The 18,826-nt window shown below is 38.5% G+C and overlaps 1 protein-coding gene across 1 annotated transcript in view; it reads right to left on the reverse strand.

Moving 5' to 3' along the window:
• The window catches only part of PPM1D (protein phosphatase, Mg2+/Mn2+ dependent 1D), a 53,712-nt gene that overhangs the window by 4,910 nt on the left and 29,976 nt on the right, over positions 1-18,826 (reverse strand). The window contains exons 4-5 of the mRNA XM_029212668.1: positions 7,059-7,249; positions 778-1,020 (exon numbers count right to left, since the gene is read on the reverse strand). Coding sequence (XP_029068501.1) covers positions 778-1,020; positions 7,059-7,249 — 434 coding nt within the window. The remainder of the gene's footprint in view (positions 1-777; positions 1,021-7,058; positions 7,250-18,826) is intronic.

Consider the following 18,826-nt stretch of genomic DNA (forward strand, 5'->3'; position numbering starts at 1 on the left):
GATCACAATATCCAAAATTAAATAAATTCTTTGTGCTGTGTAGCTTTGAACATCTTAAAAAACTGCCTGAATACATGACATAAAATTCCACTGTGTTCCCCATTTTATTGGTCATTCTTCTGAAAGCACGTTCTCAGAAGGCCAGGTATTTCAAAACAGTTATCCATATTACTAATTATTAGCAGGAAAAAATTGGGATGAAATCAGAAAAAGGGAAATACAGTAGCATTTAAACTTGTTTATTTCACAGCACATCTTAAATTCATTCAATATTAACATGGATAAGAAATAGGAATGACAACCAGTTCTGAAGTCTGATATCCTAAGGTCCAGTTCAGTCTTGATTCTGTATGATCTTATTCAAACTGCTCAATATCTCAGTTATATTATCTATAAAATGGAATAACATCTGCACTATTTAGCTTTCAGGGTTATGAGGTTCAAATGAAATACCACATATGGAAGTGCATCATAAAAAATGCTTACAAACTTTCATACTATCAGAAGGGAATCAATAAGTTCCAAATATTAATATTGTTAATATTCTTCAGGGGCCATATCTAATCACTTTTCTATTAGGTGCTCTACATACAGCTGGCATTCAGTATAGTACCTATGTGTAGATGGCCTACTGACAATAAGTTACACGGCAAAGATCTATCACTTTCTTGACAGTAGCTCAAATCTGAAATTCTATTATATAAAGAATCTGAAAACTGTTTTCAGGTAATACTAACAGAAATTCTATTACAACTTAAATTCTAGAGAACTGTGTACCTTGACTGGTGGTGTAGAACACGGAGAAGAAGTCATCACGCAGGTTTCTTGACTATTATAGGAAGGGCTATCAGTCAGGTTCAGATAGAGCTCGTCTTCATTGGTGAAATCTCCCTGAGTGCCCGCTCCTGGAGAGATGCAGATTACTATGGCACTAGTATTATCCGCTCGAAGCATACGCTGCCTCCAGCGGCCTAGAGCTCGATTCACAAGCATTTTGGCACAAGACTGTCCATGCTCACCCTGTATTTAAAAGAATAAGAAGGAAGATAACAACTCAGACCTTGTTGCCACTACACCTGTATCAAGTGAAAAATCACGTGCTCAACATGGCCTACATAAACAATTAAAACTTCAAACTTATCCACAAACCCCATAACTATGCTAAAACAGTATTGCTCTGAATTAAAAAAATAATAAGACAAGGTCTTATCCTGTGGTTAAATTTCACCTGTATTTTTATCTTTTTGGTAGCAAACTTGGACTTCATTGTAAACTTACTTAGGAAAAGTTATACAGAAGTTATCTAAAAAGGGGAAGTAAATATCAAGTTTTAATAGATAAACAATTCACAAATGAAATAATCACACATGGCAAAAATACTCATTGCAAAGGGCCAATTTTCTCCTAAAATAAGAGCCTCTGCAAATCAAAGACAATCCCAACATAAAAACTGTCAAAGGATATGAACAAAATTCAGAGACAAGGAAATAAAAGTGGTCATTAAATATATGTATACATATTGACATATATATATATACATACATAGATATATGTATGTATATTGACATATATATACATACATAGATACATACACACATAGCCATTTATAGATATATAAATGGCTAATGTCACTCCTATGAAGAAAAAAGCAATACAATAAGTGGTTATAGTATAGAGATCAAATACATACAAACAGAGTAAAAAAACAAAAAAAAAATTAAATGAACTTGTGTTATACAAATAAATGTGGCTTGGAATAAAACTTACAGCATCATACATGGATTTAATAACTGCTAAATTTCAAAGAACAGAAAAGAAAATGATGTGCTCCAGAAAAGAATTACTTATCTTAAAAAATACCTCTAGAAATAACTGAATAATGAAAATGAGTGGAAATGTTTGAAAAAGATATGTGTCATGAACTATAAGGGGAAAAAATTTTAATTAATATGTTATTTTATGTAATGTAATAAAATATATTAATGTCACAGGGAGCTCAGCTCGGTGCTCTGTAGTGACCTAGATGGACAGGATTGGGGGGTGGGAGGGAGGTCCAAGAGGGAGGGGATATATGTATACATATAGCTGACTCACTTCATTGTACAGCAGAAACTAACACAACATTGTAAAGCAACTATACCCTAATTTAAAAAATGCATATATTAATGTATTATAAGTACAAAATATTAATGTACTATAATGTATACCATGTAATAATATATAATGTACTACCGTACTATAAGCACTTTATTAAAAAATATATAACGTATATGTCATTTAACTGTCAGCTATATGCCTCAAGTTTATATATTGAAACCGGATAAAGAACTGGGCTTTTTTCATTCTTTCCTTGGGAAACAGGGAATCATTTTTATTTGGGATTGTCTGATCTTGGTCATATTACAGTATTCCAACACATTAATGATGGCAAACTGCAAAAAACTCCTCTCAGCTCCTTTAAAATCTTAATGTTAAGCCATCCTTGCATTCGCAAGAAAAGTACCACTTTGTAAAGATGTTTTTAAACATTGCTTTGTTCCCCCCTTTCTAATATGAAAAAATATGCACTTCACAATTGATGAAAGGCAGCATTAATCTGTAATTCATGAATCTATTACATTCCCCAGTGTACGTGTTGCACCACTCTCCAAATACTAGCTCACTGAGAACTCACTGAAGGACTCCTTTACCTTTCCCTTTTTCAGTGTGCCTGTTTCCCTCCCAGCAAAGCTCCATAAAAAAGAAATCTACATAAGCCATTTCTACTACCTTACTTGCATTCTCCCTCAGCCCACGGATTCTGTTGATTTGGGCCGCCCTTAATACTGTGTCCTTTTCTTCCACCCTACTGTCTCACTAGGTGATGTCATAAATTGTCACAACTTTAACTCCCATTAACACTGAAATTAGCATTTCCAGGCATTGCCTTTCAGTAACTGCCTACTGAAAATATCTATCTAGATGAACCAAAGGCACGTCCTATTCAACATGCCTATATGAATTATCCCTCCCTCCCCACAAAATAATGTGTTTCTTCTTGATAACAGCTTCCAGCCACCACTAAGAAATTGGGGTGTCATAATATTCTCCCTCCTTAAAACCCAAGTTCTGTCAGTTCTACCACTTATGTATTTTTTTTAACATCTACGTTTCTATTTACTTACTTATTTATTTATGGCTGTGTTGGGTCTTCATTGCTGCGTGCGGGCATCCTCTAGTTGCAGCGAGCGGGGGCTACTCTTCGTTGCGGTGGCTTCTTTTGTTGTGGAGCACCGGTTATAGGTGCGCGGGCTTCAGTAGTTGTGCCACAGGGGTTAATAATTGTGGCTCACAGGCTCTAGAGCTCAGGCTCAGTAGCTGTGGTGCACGGGCTTAGTTGCTCCACGGCATGTGGGATCTTCCGGGACCAGGGCTCTAACCCGTGTCCCCTGCATTGACAGACGGACTTTTAACCACTGCCCCACCAGGGGAGTCCCATATTTCTTTTTGGCTTGTATGTGCGTGTGTTTTTTTTTCTTTTTTTCTTTTTTTTTAATCCATTGCTGCTTCAGCTCAAGCTTGCAAAAATTTTCATTTGGAACATAACAGCAGCTTCCAAAGTGGAAGCTTAATAGATCCATTAATAAAAATCAAGTCAGGGACTTCCCTGGTGGTCCAGTGGTTAAGACTCTGCACTCCCAATGCAGAGGTCCAGGGTTCTATCCCTGGTCAGGGAACTAGATCCCACAAGCCACAACTAGACCGGGTGCAGCCAAATAAATAAATATTTTTTTAAAAATTAAAATCAGGGTGCTTCCCTAGTGGCCAAGTGGTTGAGAATCTGCCTGCCAATGCAGGGGACACGTGTTCGAGCCCTGGTCTGGGAAGATCCCACATGCCACGGAGCAACTAAGCCCGTGAGCCACAACTACCGAGCCTGCGCGTCTGGAGCCTGCGCTCCGCAACAAGAGAGGCCGCGATAGTGAGAGGCCCGCGCACCGCGATGAAGAGTGGCCCCCGCTTGCCGCAACTGGAGAAAGCCCTTGCAAAGAAATGAAGACCCAACACAGCCATAAACAAACAAATAAATAAATAAAATTAAAATCAGGACTTCCCTGGTGGTGCAGTGGTTAAGAATCCTCCTGTCAATGCAGGGGACGTGGGTTTGAGCCCTGGTCTGGGAAGATCCCACATGCCGTGGAGCAACTAAGCCCGTGCGCCACAACTCCTGAGCCTGAGCTCTAGAGCCCACGAGACACAACTACTGAGCCCGCATGCCACAACTACTGAAACCCTCATGCCTAGAGCCCATGCTCTGCAACAAGAGAAGCCACCGCAATGAGAAGCCCATGCACCACAATGAAGAGTAGCCCCCGCTCACTGCAACTAGAGAAAGCCCGCGTGCAGCAACAAAGACCCAAGGAGCCATTAATTAATTAATTAATAAAACTAAAATCAAATCAGATACTGTCAATAGGAATCAACATGTGAAGAGACGCAGAGACAGACCTTATAAATATGATTCCATTCATCAAAATTCACCTTCTCTCAGGGATTCTTCACTAATCACTCACTGCTGACGCCCATTCTCTTTCATTGCCAACTTTGCATCAGTTTAATTTAGTAAGGGGCAAGATGTTTTCCTACACCTCCTAATAAACAGAATTCTCACACCCATTATCATCTGCCCTCTATTCCACCCTGCCAGGAGTATGCTTTCTAAAGTGCGTATCTAAAATGCAGCTTTTCAATACTCTCCACTACCTGACTATTAAGACTTAACTTCATAACAGACCATTCAAAACCTTTTTGCCTCCTGTCTTCGAATCACATCAAGTTACTTGTGAAATCTGAATGTGCTGTACTTGTCTCTTCCCTCTGACTTTACACATTCTATTCCTTTGCCTGGAAAGCTTCACTCTCCTCGCTTCATCTCTTTACCTGGTAAATTCAACTCCACCTTTAAGACCTGCTCAAATACCACTCTCATCCATGAAACTTCCTTAGGCAGTCCTCATAAGTTTCCTATCTTCTCCCTCTCAGTTCTCAACACTTGTTCTAAATATTGTTAGATGAATGCTTCCTTCAATACTCATTCTAAAAACACTTAGGTGTTTATGACACTTAGGTTCTCCCAACCCAATAAAACTGGCTTTTGGCCTCATCATGCCACTGAAATGTTTCTCTCTTCCTCTCTCATCATTAAAGAATTCTAAATCCAATAGACATGGGAATTCCCTGGCAGTACAGTAGTTAGGACTCCGTGCTTTCACTGCCAAGGGCCCAGGTTTGATCCCTGGTAGGGGAGCTAAGATCCCGCAAGCCAGCGTAGCAAACAAACAAACAAACAAACTCCAACAGACAAAATAGTCTTTATTTTATTTAATCTTTCTTTTATATCTGACATCACTGACCAAATGCATCATGCTAGCCCCAAGTTTGTAAAATTGAATAGATACATGACTCTTATCTTTAAACAACTCACAATCAAATGGTACTGATAGCTAGCTATATATCCTATTTGTAATAATAATGGTAAATGCTAAGCAAGGACCATATTCTATTTACCTTTGCTTCCTTTGTACCTAGTGCCTAACATGTTAGTTGAGAGAATGAATGGAAGCAATTTAATACAAGTTCTTTCATGTTGCCTCCTTATCACCCCAAAATATAGCTTTACCATTCCTCCCATCTTAGAAAAAGATAATCTTTTCCAAGGAGCCATTGATTCCAGTTACTTCGATGTGCTCTGGACCTTCATTCCATCAACATCCCTTATTTCTCTTGTTCTGTCAATCTTTCTTGTAAGACTATAAAACTGCTTTCAAGACCCTCACTATCTTTTCAAGCTAACAATGGCGCATTCCCTTGTCTTCCTGAACACTCACTACATCTATTTCCTAGGCTCACAAAGTACTGTTTCATCATCACTCCAGTCTGCTAGTTAATGCCCTCATCACTTCAACCGAAACTCTTCATCCTTGAAGGTCACTAATAATAAAAGGTCCTAAATGTAAAACCCAATACCCTGTTTTCATCCATCTGCCTCTACTTCTTTGTAGAATTTGACATTGCTGGCTACTACTCCAAAACACTCTCTTTCCTTGCCTTCAATAACACTGCACTTTCCAAATCTCCTTACTTTGTCATTGCTCAGAATGAAGATCAACTTTTAAGCAAGCCAGGAAGGAAAGAAAAGAATTTTCTCATTGATGGTTGTTTCTAGGTTTGCAATTGACTAAAACAATATAGGTGACATAGAGTTACCACATGACCCAGGAATTCCACTCCTAGGTAGATACCTGAGAGATCTGAAAACATGTCCACACAAAAACTTATACATGAATGTTAACAGCAGCATCATTCAAAATAGCCAAAAAGTGGAAACAACTAAAGTACCCACTGACTGATGAATGGATGGATAAATAAAGTGTTATATATCCATCAATGGAAAATTATTCAGTCATAAAAAGGAATAAAGTACTGATACAAGCAACATGAATGAACCATGAAAACATTATGCTTAAGTGAAAGAAGTCAGACACAAAATGCCACATATTGTATGATCTCATTTATATGCAGTATGCAAAACAGGCAAATACATAGAGACAAAAAAAATTAGTGGTTGCCAGGGAACAGGGGTGATAGTGAATGACTGCTAATGGTTATGGGGTTTGTTGGGGGCAGTGATGAAATGTTCTGGAATTAGTGGTGAGAGTTACATAACTTTGAGAATATCCTAAGAAACACTGACCTGAATACTTTAAAAAGGTAAATTTTATGGAATGTGAATTATATCTCAATTTATAAAAAGAAGGATCGGTGAGGGTTCCATAGGCCAGGAAGTCAAGGGCTGCTCATAATGAAGTCAGTGGCTGTATGTTTTCTTATCTAGTTTCATTCATCTGTTTCCTGTCTTGTTCTCCTAATAAGCTTCAGAAATCTATATTTTACTTTCTTCTACAGTCAGGGCAAATACAAAAATCTACTCAAGGTGAACATCCTTAGTTCATATTCAAGACCCCTGACCAAAGTACCAGAACAATGTGTAGATAATATCGAATTGAGTTACTTCTCACCATCAAGTATTTTTTCTCCTCTTGGTCCTGGCACATTGAGATGGCATCTTGAGGTGGAATCATATTCCAAAGACCATCACTCCCCAAGATAATATACTTGTGCTTCTGGGGATCAAGAGTGTGGACACTTGTGTCTGGTTCAGGTGACACCACAAACTCACCACTGAAGAAATCATAGCTCCACAAATCACCTGGGGAGCAGGAGGCAGAAAAAGCAAGAAGTATTATTTGCAAGCTAGTAGTATCATATCAACAGATTAAAGAAGAAAATCTACATGTTCATCTCAACAGATGCAGAAAAGCATTTGATAACATTCAAAATCCATTCATGATTTAAAAAAAAAAAAGACTTCTTAGCAAACTAGAAATTTGAAAAGGTAACTCCCTTATGAACCTGATACAAGTATGCCTTCTATCACCACGTCTCTTCTAATTCTATATGAGGGATCCTTCTCAACACAGTAAGATAAAAATAAATGATATATGTGAATTGGAAAGGAGAAAATAAAACTATCATTACTTGAAGATAATTTTATTTCTACATGGGAAAACAAAAAGAAGTTAGATAAATTATCAGAACAGGAACACTTAGCAAGGTTGTTAAATACAAACCCAATATATAAAAGTCAGCTGTATCTCTGTACAATAGCAAGAAATGGAAAATGGAAAATTTTAAACAATTCCATTTGTAACAGTGAACCAAATATCAGGTACTGCGAAATTTAATAAAGGGTGTGCAAATCTTTTATGGACAAGATTATACAATTAGATTCCAAAGACTATCTAAATAAATGGGGAAATAAACTATAATCAAAGATAGGAAGAGTTAACATTATGAAGATGTTAATTCTTCCAAAAATAACCTATAATGTCAATGTAATTCCATCCAAAATCCCAAAAGGACTTTTGTAGAATCTGACAAGCTGATTCTAAAACGTATAGGAAGGACCTACTCTATGTATAGCACAGGGAACTCTACTCAATACTCTGTAATGACCTACGTGAGAAAAGAATCTAAAAAAGAGTGGATATATGTATAACTGATTCATTTCGCTGTACAGCAGAAACAACATTGTAAATCAACTATACTCCAATAAAAATTTTTAAAAATATATTTAAAAGTAGAAAAAAATAAAATGTATGGGGAAGAGCGAAGGGCCAAGATTAACTAAGATAACTGTAAAAAAAGATAAAATGTGGAGACCTTGCTCTACAAATAAGAGTCCTAGTGGCTAACTGAAAACCTCCTGTTAACCCCCTAGGTCAAGAAAATACCTACATCAAAACTGAAAGGATGGGTGCCAGTCACTTGGAAGAAAATTCCAGAGATAAAAATGAGCATTTTTATGCTTTCAACCTACCTAGCCTTTGGAGATCAATGACTAGCCTTTGGAGATCAATAGTTCACCCTTTCAGTGAGCCAGTAAAAGAAGATTCTTAAATAATTATCTTCCTTCTTGATTAGCTCCACATAAAACAATGCCTAACACTTCTGCTTTTTAGACGCATTAGATGTACACCTCAAAATGTTCAACATAAAAGAAGCTTTAGTTGACTCAGGTCATCTAAAAGATCAATAAAACTGAAATAGAAAAAAAAATTTATAGAAACCATCTACTCTTTTGTGATACATAAGATAAATAAGTAGGACAATATAAACTCTTCTGCGTCCAAAAACAGGAAGGAGGAGACAAGAAGGAGAAAACATTAATTTCTGCCTCTTTTGTTTGTTGTGAAATACTTTGGGGAAAGACCTAATTAAGAGCAAAAGGTTTTCAGACAAGAGGATAAATTGTTTTTGCCGCTGTTAAGCAGGTCTGACTTTTGCTAAACAAGAGGAAGCTCTTTGTCCTCTCCTTTCCTTATTTAAACGTCGCCATACCTCTCATCAGAAATACTGGCCAATCCAAATATGCTCAGAGTCCAAGGAAAGAATAATTCAAATCAATTACTCTACTCTGAAATAGCAAAATTCACTGCTAAACCAGCCTCTTGAAAGGGGCAATTCATCCTTCAGAGTAACAAAAGAGAACACATATGACCACTAAAAGCTAATTATAATCCAGGTCACCTCACAAAGACACATTTATTTCTTTATACCAGTAAAACAAAACTCCCTGGTTGATGAAACTATAAAAATGAACATGGATGGAAACAGTTAAGATAAATTTTAAGATAGCAATTACAGGGTTCATATGTGATGCTAAAAGCTTTCAAAAGCAATTTCCCCCCCAATATTTGAAATTAATATTGCCACTCCAAGTAAAAACATAAATTCATATAAAGCAGAATCCCTAATATGTCTAAACTTAAAATCTAGGTTAAAAAAAGAAATTCCAATTTTGAATCTAATGCAAACTATATGACCTCAAAGAAGGGTCACAATTTCTCATATATAAACTAACATTAATATTGTTATAAATTTGAAAATATTTTAAAATAAGTTACTTGTTTATTTCACATGGCACGAAAACCAAAAGATACAAAAATCTCCTTTCCCATTCATGTCCTTTCTGCTTCTCCACTTAGGGAACAACTATTGTCCTTATGTATCCTTCTAGAGATGTCTACGGATATATACCCAATATATATGTATACTCCTTCCACAAAATTGTCCTCTCAAGCTCGCAACTCCGAAATCACTAGCCCCCAATATGTTGCCAATCTCTTTTTTCTTTCTCACTAAACCTCAATACATTTCCAGAAGAAAGGCGCATTTCTCCTAACTTAAATTTCTAAAACTGTTTTTTAAATTAATTATTTATTTGTTTATTTTTAGTTTTTGGCTGGGCCACGTGGCATGGGGGATCTTAATTCCCTGTGAACCTGTGCCCCCTGCAGTGGAAGCATGGAGTCCTAACCCCTGGACCGCCAGGGAATTCCCAAACTCTATTTTTTTTTTTTTTCATGATATTTACTGGAACTTCCCTGGTGTTCCAGTGTTAAGAATCGCCTTCCAATGCAGGGGACACGGGTTTGATCCCTGGTCAGGGGACTAACATCCCACATGCTGTGGGGCAACTAAGCCCATGCACCACAACTACTGAGCACGTGAGCCACAACTAGAGAGAAGCCCGTGCGCCACAACAAGGAGCCTGTGTGCCGCAACGAAAGATCCCACGTGCTGCAACAAAAATCCCATGACTAAGACCTGACGCAGCCAAAAATTAAAAAAATATATTTTAAAAAATAATAATATTATTATTACCTTATTTATTTAGGCTGCACTGGGTCTTAGTTGCAACATGAGGGATCTTCAGTTGTGGCGGCACGTGGACTCTTAGTTGCGGCATGCAAATGCTTAGTTGCAGCATGCATGCAGCATCTAGTTCCCAGACCAGGGATCAAACCTCAGCCCCCTCTTTGGGAGCGTGGAGTCTTACCCACTGGACCAGGAGGGAAGTCCCCCCAGATTCTGGGTTTTGAATGCGATTGCACTGAACCTATAGATCACTTCAGGGAGAAATGCCATCTTAACAATATTATATCTCCCAACCCAATAACATGGTGTATCTCCTATTTAATCTCCTGAGCATAAGGATATTCTCCTATGTAGCCACGGTCAGAAAATTTCATGTTGATCCAGTATTGTGTAATATAAAATCTATGTTCAAATTTCCCCAGTTATCCCAATAATGCCTTTTCTATTTTGGCCGCACCACGTGGCTTTCAGGATCTTAATTCCCCCAACAGGGACCGAACCCAGGCGCCCCTCAGTGAAAGTGCCAAGTCCTAACCCCTGGATCACCAGGGAATTCCTGCAATAATGCTTTTTTAATATCCAGGATCCACTCAGGGATCATTCATTACATTCAGTTGTCATATTTTTTAGTTGTTTTTAACCCAGAACAATTCTCTAGGTTTTGTGATTTGTTTTTGTCATTCATGACACTGACAGACAATTGTCAAAAGAGTCCAGGCCAGTTGTCTGCAGAGTGACCCTCAATTTGGATTTGTCTGACTGCTTCCTCGTGTCCGCAGGCTAGATATAAGGGTTTGTGTTCAGGTTAAACTTTTTTTTTGGCCAGAATACTACAATGCTGAAATCATAGCCTTCTTAGTATGTCACATTAGGAGGCACAAAATGTCAGTCTGTCCTATTATTGGCAATGCCAAGCCTGATCATTCAGTTAAAGTGCTGCCTACCAGCACTGTAAAGATGCCCTAAGTAATCTGTACGGTGATAGTTTGAGATTGTGTGAAATATCCTATTCCTCACCCAAATATGCCACATTTCAGCATTCATTAATGATTCTTGCACGAATCAAGTGCTACTGTGACGGTTGTAAACTGATGATAGAATTAGGACACTAACTACATTTATTAGTTGTCTTTTCTAAAGAAGAACTTTCCATTGTTCTCTCTACCTCTTTATAATCTTTTTGTACCAGTATGGACTTAGGGATTCTTTTTTTCCTCATTATACTATAACTTATTCCTGTTATTGTTTTGATGCTCAAGTTGCTTTATATTTGCCGGTAAAAGTCCCTAGAATTTGAATTTTTAATGAACTCACCATATGATCTGTATTCATAGCTAGATTTAGTAACAGAAGATAGAGCCAGTTCCCTTATTTTGCCAGTTCAGGTAATCTACATGGCTTTACCTGAGATCAAATGAGTAAGAATCAGAATTGAACTAAGTATTTTATTATTGGCCTAGTGTTTGTGCACCATTATAGGATCACAGGAATGTCATTCCTCTATACATTAAAGGGAGGGGCCTTGAACATTGTGGCAGAGGTTGGTTGCCTGCTCAATGGCCATTTCCCTTTTGTTTTCAGTAGGGGCACTGGAGTGATACCAGATGAGAAAGAGGCCTTTCTTCTGGTTTCAGTATGTTCTCTGCTTGCTGCTGGGGCATACTGCAGCCAGCAATGTGCAGGACACCTAGTGGTCCTTATCCTAGGGAATTTCAACATTCCTCCCCCACCCCCCTCCAGCTCTGTGAGTGGCTTCCCGGGGAGAGCTTCCCAGCAACTTTTGCCTCACCTAATCCATCCTCAAAACTGCAACCAAAATCATCTCTTTAAAACACAAATTTAAGATTGACGGTGGTTGCACAACAATGTAAATGTACTTAATACCACTGAACTGTATACTTAAAATGGTTAAGATGGTAAATTTTGTTATATGTATTTTGCCATAATTAAAACACACACACACCCCTACCTAGTTATATGTTTCCCACCCCAACTCTGCAATAGTTTACTCTTGCATAACTCTTAACCACAGCCTATAAAAATGCAGTATTTTCTGACTTTATCTATGCCTCTTGTTCCCATATCTTTGTTCCACCTACCCTTCATCAGAGTCCCTTATAATTCACCATGCCTCCTCCTATCACAGAGCTGTTCACAAATGCAGTTCCTATGCCTAAAACACATTTTCTTCTTCTATTAACTTTTAGTAATTCTTAAGACCTCAGCTCAAACATCACTTCTCTGGCCTCTACGGTTAGGTAAAATACTCCCATTTTAAGTTCCCATTAACAGATATACAAATAGTTAAGAGTTGTAATGTTTCAGTTCTTTTTGTGATCATTTGATGAATGCCTCTCCCCTCTCTAAACTGTAAGCTTCCATGAGGGCAAAGACCCTGTGCTTGGCACATACTGCACTCAAATATCTGTTCAATGAATAAATGAATTGCAAGACTCACATGCAATTCCATCGGACAGCCACTAGGAGACACCTTTGCTACATTTGCACTCAGGTAATTTTGATCATCATCAGTACAAATTTTGATAAGCAAACTTCTCTCTTTCCCAAAAAACTGGAAGAAAAAGGACTATTAACCATAAGAGTGGTGCTAAATTCTATAATTTAATTTACTATGGGCCAATAAGAATTACCATGCAACAAGTTAAACTTAAAAAGAAAGCTAGAACTTAAATAATTAACTTTTTTTCCCCCAAGTGCCAAAATAAAGACAGGAAAAGTAATATGACAAAGCATTTCTTTCAGCTTAAATGTTCATATCTAAAGGATATTCTCTTTTAAATGCTGTACGCCTTAAACTTATATACAGTGCTGTATGTCAGTTATATCTCAATAAAGTTTAAAAAAATAAAAAAGATATTTGAGAAAATATGTGATAGAAAAATAAAATCAAGAGAAAAAGCAGAAGCAATTTTTTTCCATTACTAAAACAAAACCATCTCTCCCACGTCTTTTTATATGAAAATATTCATTTATTTCCATACATTTGTTTACAAAATTATGTTACAATAATGTAATTGTCATAGGAAATTACTATAGCAATTGTATTTTATCTCCTACATGGAGTTTTCCCTGGTCTAGATGATCTTTCCCATCAACTGTTATTATTTCTTCCCTTTTAAAAATAACAGTAGCAAACCCTCTCTTGACGCTATTCTTTCTACTCCAGCTAAAGCCCCATCTCTTCCTTCCCAACCTAGGAAGAGTGTCTAAAACTTGTTATATCAAAATTTCTCCATCTCACTCTTTCTTGAACCAGCTCCAGTCACGATTGTGGTCTCAATATCCACCAAAAGCTACTTTGTCAAGGTCACCAATGACTTTCACATTGTTAAACCCAAAGGTCACTTCTCAGTCTTTCCTTTACCTGAACTATCAACAGTATTTGAAAATTTTTTTTAATTGAGGTATAACTGACATATAACGAAATACCTTCTTGAAACAGTTTCTTCTCTTAGCTTTCAGGACACTCTCCTGAACTTTCTTGTATTTTACCTGTGGCTCTTTCTCAGTCTTGTTTTACCTGTTCTTCCATTCATGCCCCCACCTCTTAACAGTGACAGTATCTCAGGGCTCAGTCACTGGACCCTTCCCTTTTCTTTTTTCCCCCCTTTTTTACCTACACTCAATCCCTTGATTCAGCCACAGACTGATATCTCTAGCCTGGCCCTCACCTAGTCAATTTTCATAACCAGAATCCCAATGGATATCACCACTTTAATGTCTGATTAGCACCTTGAAGGTAAGTTGTCCAAAACTGAACTGACCTCCCCCTGCTACATATACTCTGGTCTTTGCTACATCAGTTAATGGCAACTCCACCTTTCAAGCTGCTCAGTTAAAAAAAAAAAATCATAAAAAGGACACTTTGTATTTGTTGTTCCTTCTGCCTAATATCTTGCCCCAAACACCCACAGACCTTGATGCCTCATCTCTTCACTCAAATGTCATCTTTTCAGACCTCCTCTGACCATCCCATTTATTTATTTGTTTGTTTTATTTTTGGCTGTGTTGGGTCTTCATTGCTTCTTGTGGGCTTTCTCTAATTGCAGAGAGAGGGGTCTACTCTTCGTTGCAGTGCACAGGCTTCTCATTGTGGTGGCTTCTCTTGTTGCGGAGCATGGGCTCTAGGCCAATGGGCTTCAGTAGTTGTGGCTCGTGGGCTCTAGAGCGCAGGCTCAGTAGTTGTGGCGCACGGGCTTAGTTGCTCCATGGCATGTGGGATCTTCTCGGACCAGGGCTCGAACCCGTGTCCCCTGCATTGGCAGGTGGATTCTTAACCACTGTGCCACTACGGAAGCCCCCTGACAATCCCATTTAAAATTACACTCCCACCCCCACAACGTTTCCTGCTTTATTTTTCACATTAGCACTTTTTACTATATACCACAATATATATTCTACTTATTTATTTTAGTTTATCATCTGTTTCCCCTCACTAGAAAGTAAGTTCCGTGGGTCCAGGAATTTTCACCTGTCTTGTTCATTGCAGAATCCTCAGAACCTAGAGCAATACCTGGCACACAGCAGGCATTTAATAAATATTTGGTGAATGAATAAACAATCACAAAGAAGTGGGGACTCTGTATGTGGTTTTATCCATTTTTTTAAAAGTTTATTTCTTTTTTGGCTGCATTGGATCTTTGTTGCTGCGCACGGGCTTTCTCTAGTTGTGGCAAGTGGGGGCTACTCTTTGTTCTGGTGCGCAGGCTTCTCTTTGTGGTGGCTTCTTTTGTTGCTGAGCACGGGCTCTAGGCATGTGGGCTTCAGTAGTTGTGGCATGCGGGCTCAGTAGTTGTGGCTCATGGGCTTAGTTGCTCCGCGGCATGTGGGATCTTCCCAGACCAGGGATCGAACCCCTGTCCCCTGCATTCGCAGGCGGATTCTTAACCACTGCGCCACCAGGGAAGTCCCTGCCAGCCTATTTTAAAAAACATTTCATCTGGAGATCATTTCAAATGTATAAAGCTATAAAAATAAAACTATGACAAAGAACACCGATCTTTACTCAGATTCATCTATTGTTGACATTTTGCCCCATTCACTTGTTTTCAATCTACATATATATAAAGATTCTGGGGCTTCCCTGGTGGCGCAGTGGTTGAGAGTCCACCTGCCGATGCAGGGGACACGGGTTCATGCCCCGGTCTGGGAAGATCCCACATGCCACGGAGCGGCTGGGCCCATGAGCCGTGGCCGCTGATCCTGTGCATCCGGAGCCTGTGCTCCACAACGGGAGAGGCCACAACAGTGAGAGGCCCACGTACCGAAAAAAAAAAGATTCTGTGTGCATATATAAAAAATATTTTAAATAATAGTCCTTTATCCCTAAATACTTCAAAGTGTATTTTCTAAGAATAAGGACACTGCAGTTATCAGCTTCATAAATTTATATTAATATAATATTTACCTAATATACCGTCTACCATCCATATTCTGAATTATTAGATGGCCTAATAATATCCTTTATAGGATCCAGCCTAGGATCAGGAATAGCATATACTTGTAACATTTCTTTTCTTCTTCTTTTTTTCTTTACTTGTAACATTTCTTTAACCTCCTTTATTCTAGATTGAGGCTATGCATTTTTGACCAGGGTACTACATAGGGGATATGTGTACCACACATCTGGAGGCATACAATGTCCAACTATTCCTCATTAGTGATGGTAACTGTCATCACCCAAAGTGTCTGATTTCTCTACTCTCTAATTACTATTTTTTCTCTCTGGCAACTAAAAGTAGTTAAACAATGCTAATATCTTGCTGCCTAAGTATTTTTGAATATTTGTATAATATACAAAATTGAGGACCATGCACATTATTTCTTTCTCTAGGTAGTTAAAAAATGTTGAAACTAAGCTAAGAAGAAAAACAGCATCACATCAATCAAGATCTCTGTCTCTAAATACACACCAATCTATTAATCAATACCTTTTGTGTTGATAAAAACATTTCACCAAAAACTCATCTAATGCTATTATTCAGTCTCCATTTCCCCACCCTTACACCATCCCAATAAAAACCAACAGAGTACATAAAAGAGAAACTTGACCTGGTAGCAGTTCATAAGAGAAATATCTAGAGATCTGAGCTTAATAAGCCAACTAATGTGTTAAGATTACAAAAAGCTAATGAAAGGATTCTTGGACTCCATTATTAGAAGTACAATGATCAGGTAGCAGGAACTAAATATTTCCATTGTATTTCAAACTGGTCAGACCACATCTTGCAGTGTCCTCAATTCCCAAATCACGTTTATTGAAGGAAACATCTAGAGGAATACGACAAGAATAATGAAGGGTCTGAAATTAGCCTAGAGAAACATGCTAGCCAATTCTGAATAGGTAAATGACTGTCATTATGCAAAAAGAAAAGGAAGTACACTGCCCTGTCTGAAAGCTTCATGGAAGCAGATTTTAACTCACAGAATTGTCTAATAATACAAGAATTTCTACTTTAAAACATTAAGGAAAGATTACTGAAGATATTCAAGCAGGTTGAATTACTTCTTGTCTGAATTACTCCAGAGCTATATTTGAACTAAGTAGGAATGTCTGAAACGGGAAAACCAGTTGGTTTTTCTGCTCTTTTTGCCACTCCATCACCTGTTCCTTCTCTTCCTCTCTACAATCACTTAAGGGTTTCAAGGCTTACTTGAAATGCTTGGCGCACACACACTTAACATATACAAAATAAATTGGCATCTACTTTCTAAACTGAAGGTTCACCTTACTTTTGAACCTGGAGTAAGACCTTGTCCTCAGTCCGTGTTGAGTTCCCCACAAAAGTTCCCTCTATTTCTTTAGTAATATTAATTCCTTGCCTCCCATGCCTTTCTCCTAAGCTCACTAATGTTACAAATGGCAACAGTTAACTGGAAATTTACCATCTACCTGAAGTGTCAATAGCAGCTGACTATCTGTCATCCACCTTGCCCCCTTTTTCTCCTTGCTAACAATTGGAGGATCAATTATATCACATGTATACTATGAATGAATGGCTTGGGAAACTCAGACAAAAATCTGTAAAATATGTAAAGTGCTTAGAATACTGCTACAGGTCCCTAAATGGGACCCTGGCCTCCAATTTTATTACCCTATAATTTTAGCCATTATGATCTTTTAAAAACAAACTGGATCAGTGAAAATGATCCTTTAAAAACATACTGGATCATGTCACTGCCCTACTTCAGTACACAACAGTAATAAAAACAACTAACATTTACAGAGCACTTACTATGTGCCAGGCACTATTTTAAGCACTTTACATGTGCTAAGTTACCCAATACTCACGACAGTATGAAGCAGGCCCCACTTTACAGCTGAAGAAACTGTGCCACAATATATTAAGTAATTTGCCCAAGTTTGTACAGTAAATAACAGCACTGGGATTGGAAACTAGGAATTTTGGCTCCAAAGGCTACCTCTTAACCACTATGGTTTACTTCCTCTCCTATTCTTCAATCCCTTCCCAAAAGCATTTAAAATAAAATTCCTTATCATGGTCTAGAAAGCCTTGCAGGATTTAGTTCTTGCCTACCACCGGTAATGTCTTCACCAAACTCCTTACCTTAGCCTGCGCCACCCTCTTAATCAGGCAAGTGTCCTCATCCCCGCCTTCATCTTACATCTCTACCTCCTCTCCCTCACACTGGCTTCATTCTTGGTCCTTAAAGACAGCAAGTCCTTTCCTTTCTGCATTAGGATTCGTTGCTAACAAACAACAATTTCCAGTTCAGGTTAACCTAGGCCAAAAAGGCAACTCATAAGAAAATCAAGTAGCTCACACGGTAGACAAGAAGCTGGAGAACCAGGCAAGGAGACAGGGCAATTCCAAACAACTAGGCAGGAAAACCCAACCACATCAATGAGCACTGCCAAAGGAGGTCATTATCACTAGGATGAATTCATTCCAACACGTTTTTGGTTTTTAATATTTATCCTTTCTAGATTCACAACTCAAAATCATGGAACAGGGAATCTAACTGATCTAGCTGGGGTCATATGCCTGACCTTTTATGTTTTATAAAAGGACCCTGAATAGGAATGTCTAAACTAAAACTGCACATAGTAGGGGAGATACAGTTTCCCAAAAGGAAGTCAGGGCATTATTCAGTAGGAAAAAAGAATATATGCTACACAACCCACACCACCATCCCTCCCAAATCAAATGTCCACTAATTGCCTAACAGCCTTTGCAAGTGCTATGGCTTTGCTTTGACTTGGCCCCTTCTCCTCCTTTTAGGTCTTACTCACTCAAAATATCACTTTTTAAAAGAATGTTCCTTGGGCTTCCCTGATGGCACAGTGGTTAAGAATCTGCCTGCCAATGCTGGGACACGGGTTCAAGCCCTGGTCTGGGAAGATCCCGCATGCCGCGGAGCAACTAAGCCTGTGCGCCACAACTACTGAGCCTGAGTGCCACAACTACTGAGGCCCGCGCGCCTAGAGCCCGTGCTCCGCAACAAGAGGAGCCACCGCAATAAGAAGCCCGCGCACTGCAACGAAGAGTAGCCCCCGCTCACCGCAACTAGAGAAAGCCCACGC

This window comes from Monodon monoceros, unplaced genomic scaffold (genome assembly GCF_005190385.1).
Source record: "Monodon monoceros isolate NGI ecotype Baffin Bay Population unplaced genomic scaffold, NGI_Narwhal_1 Super_Scaffold_9, whole genome shotgun sequence".
Taxonomy (NCBI): domain Eukaryota; kingdom Metazoa; phylum Chordata; class Mammalia; order Artiodactyla; family Monodontidae; genus Monodon; species Monodon monoceros.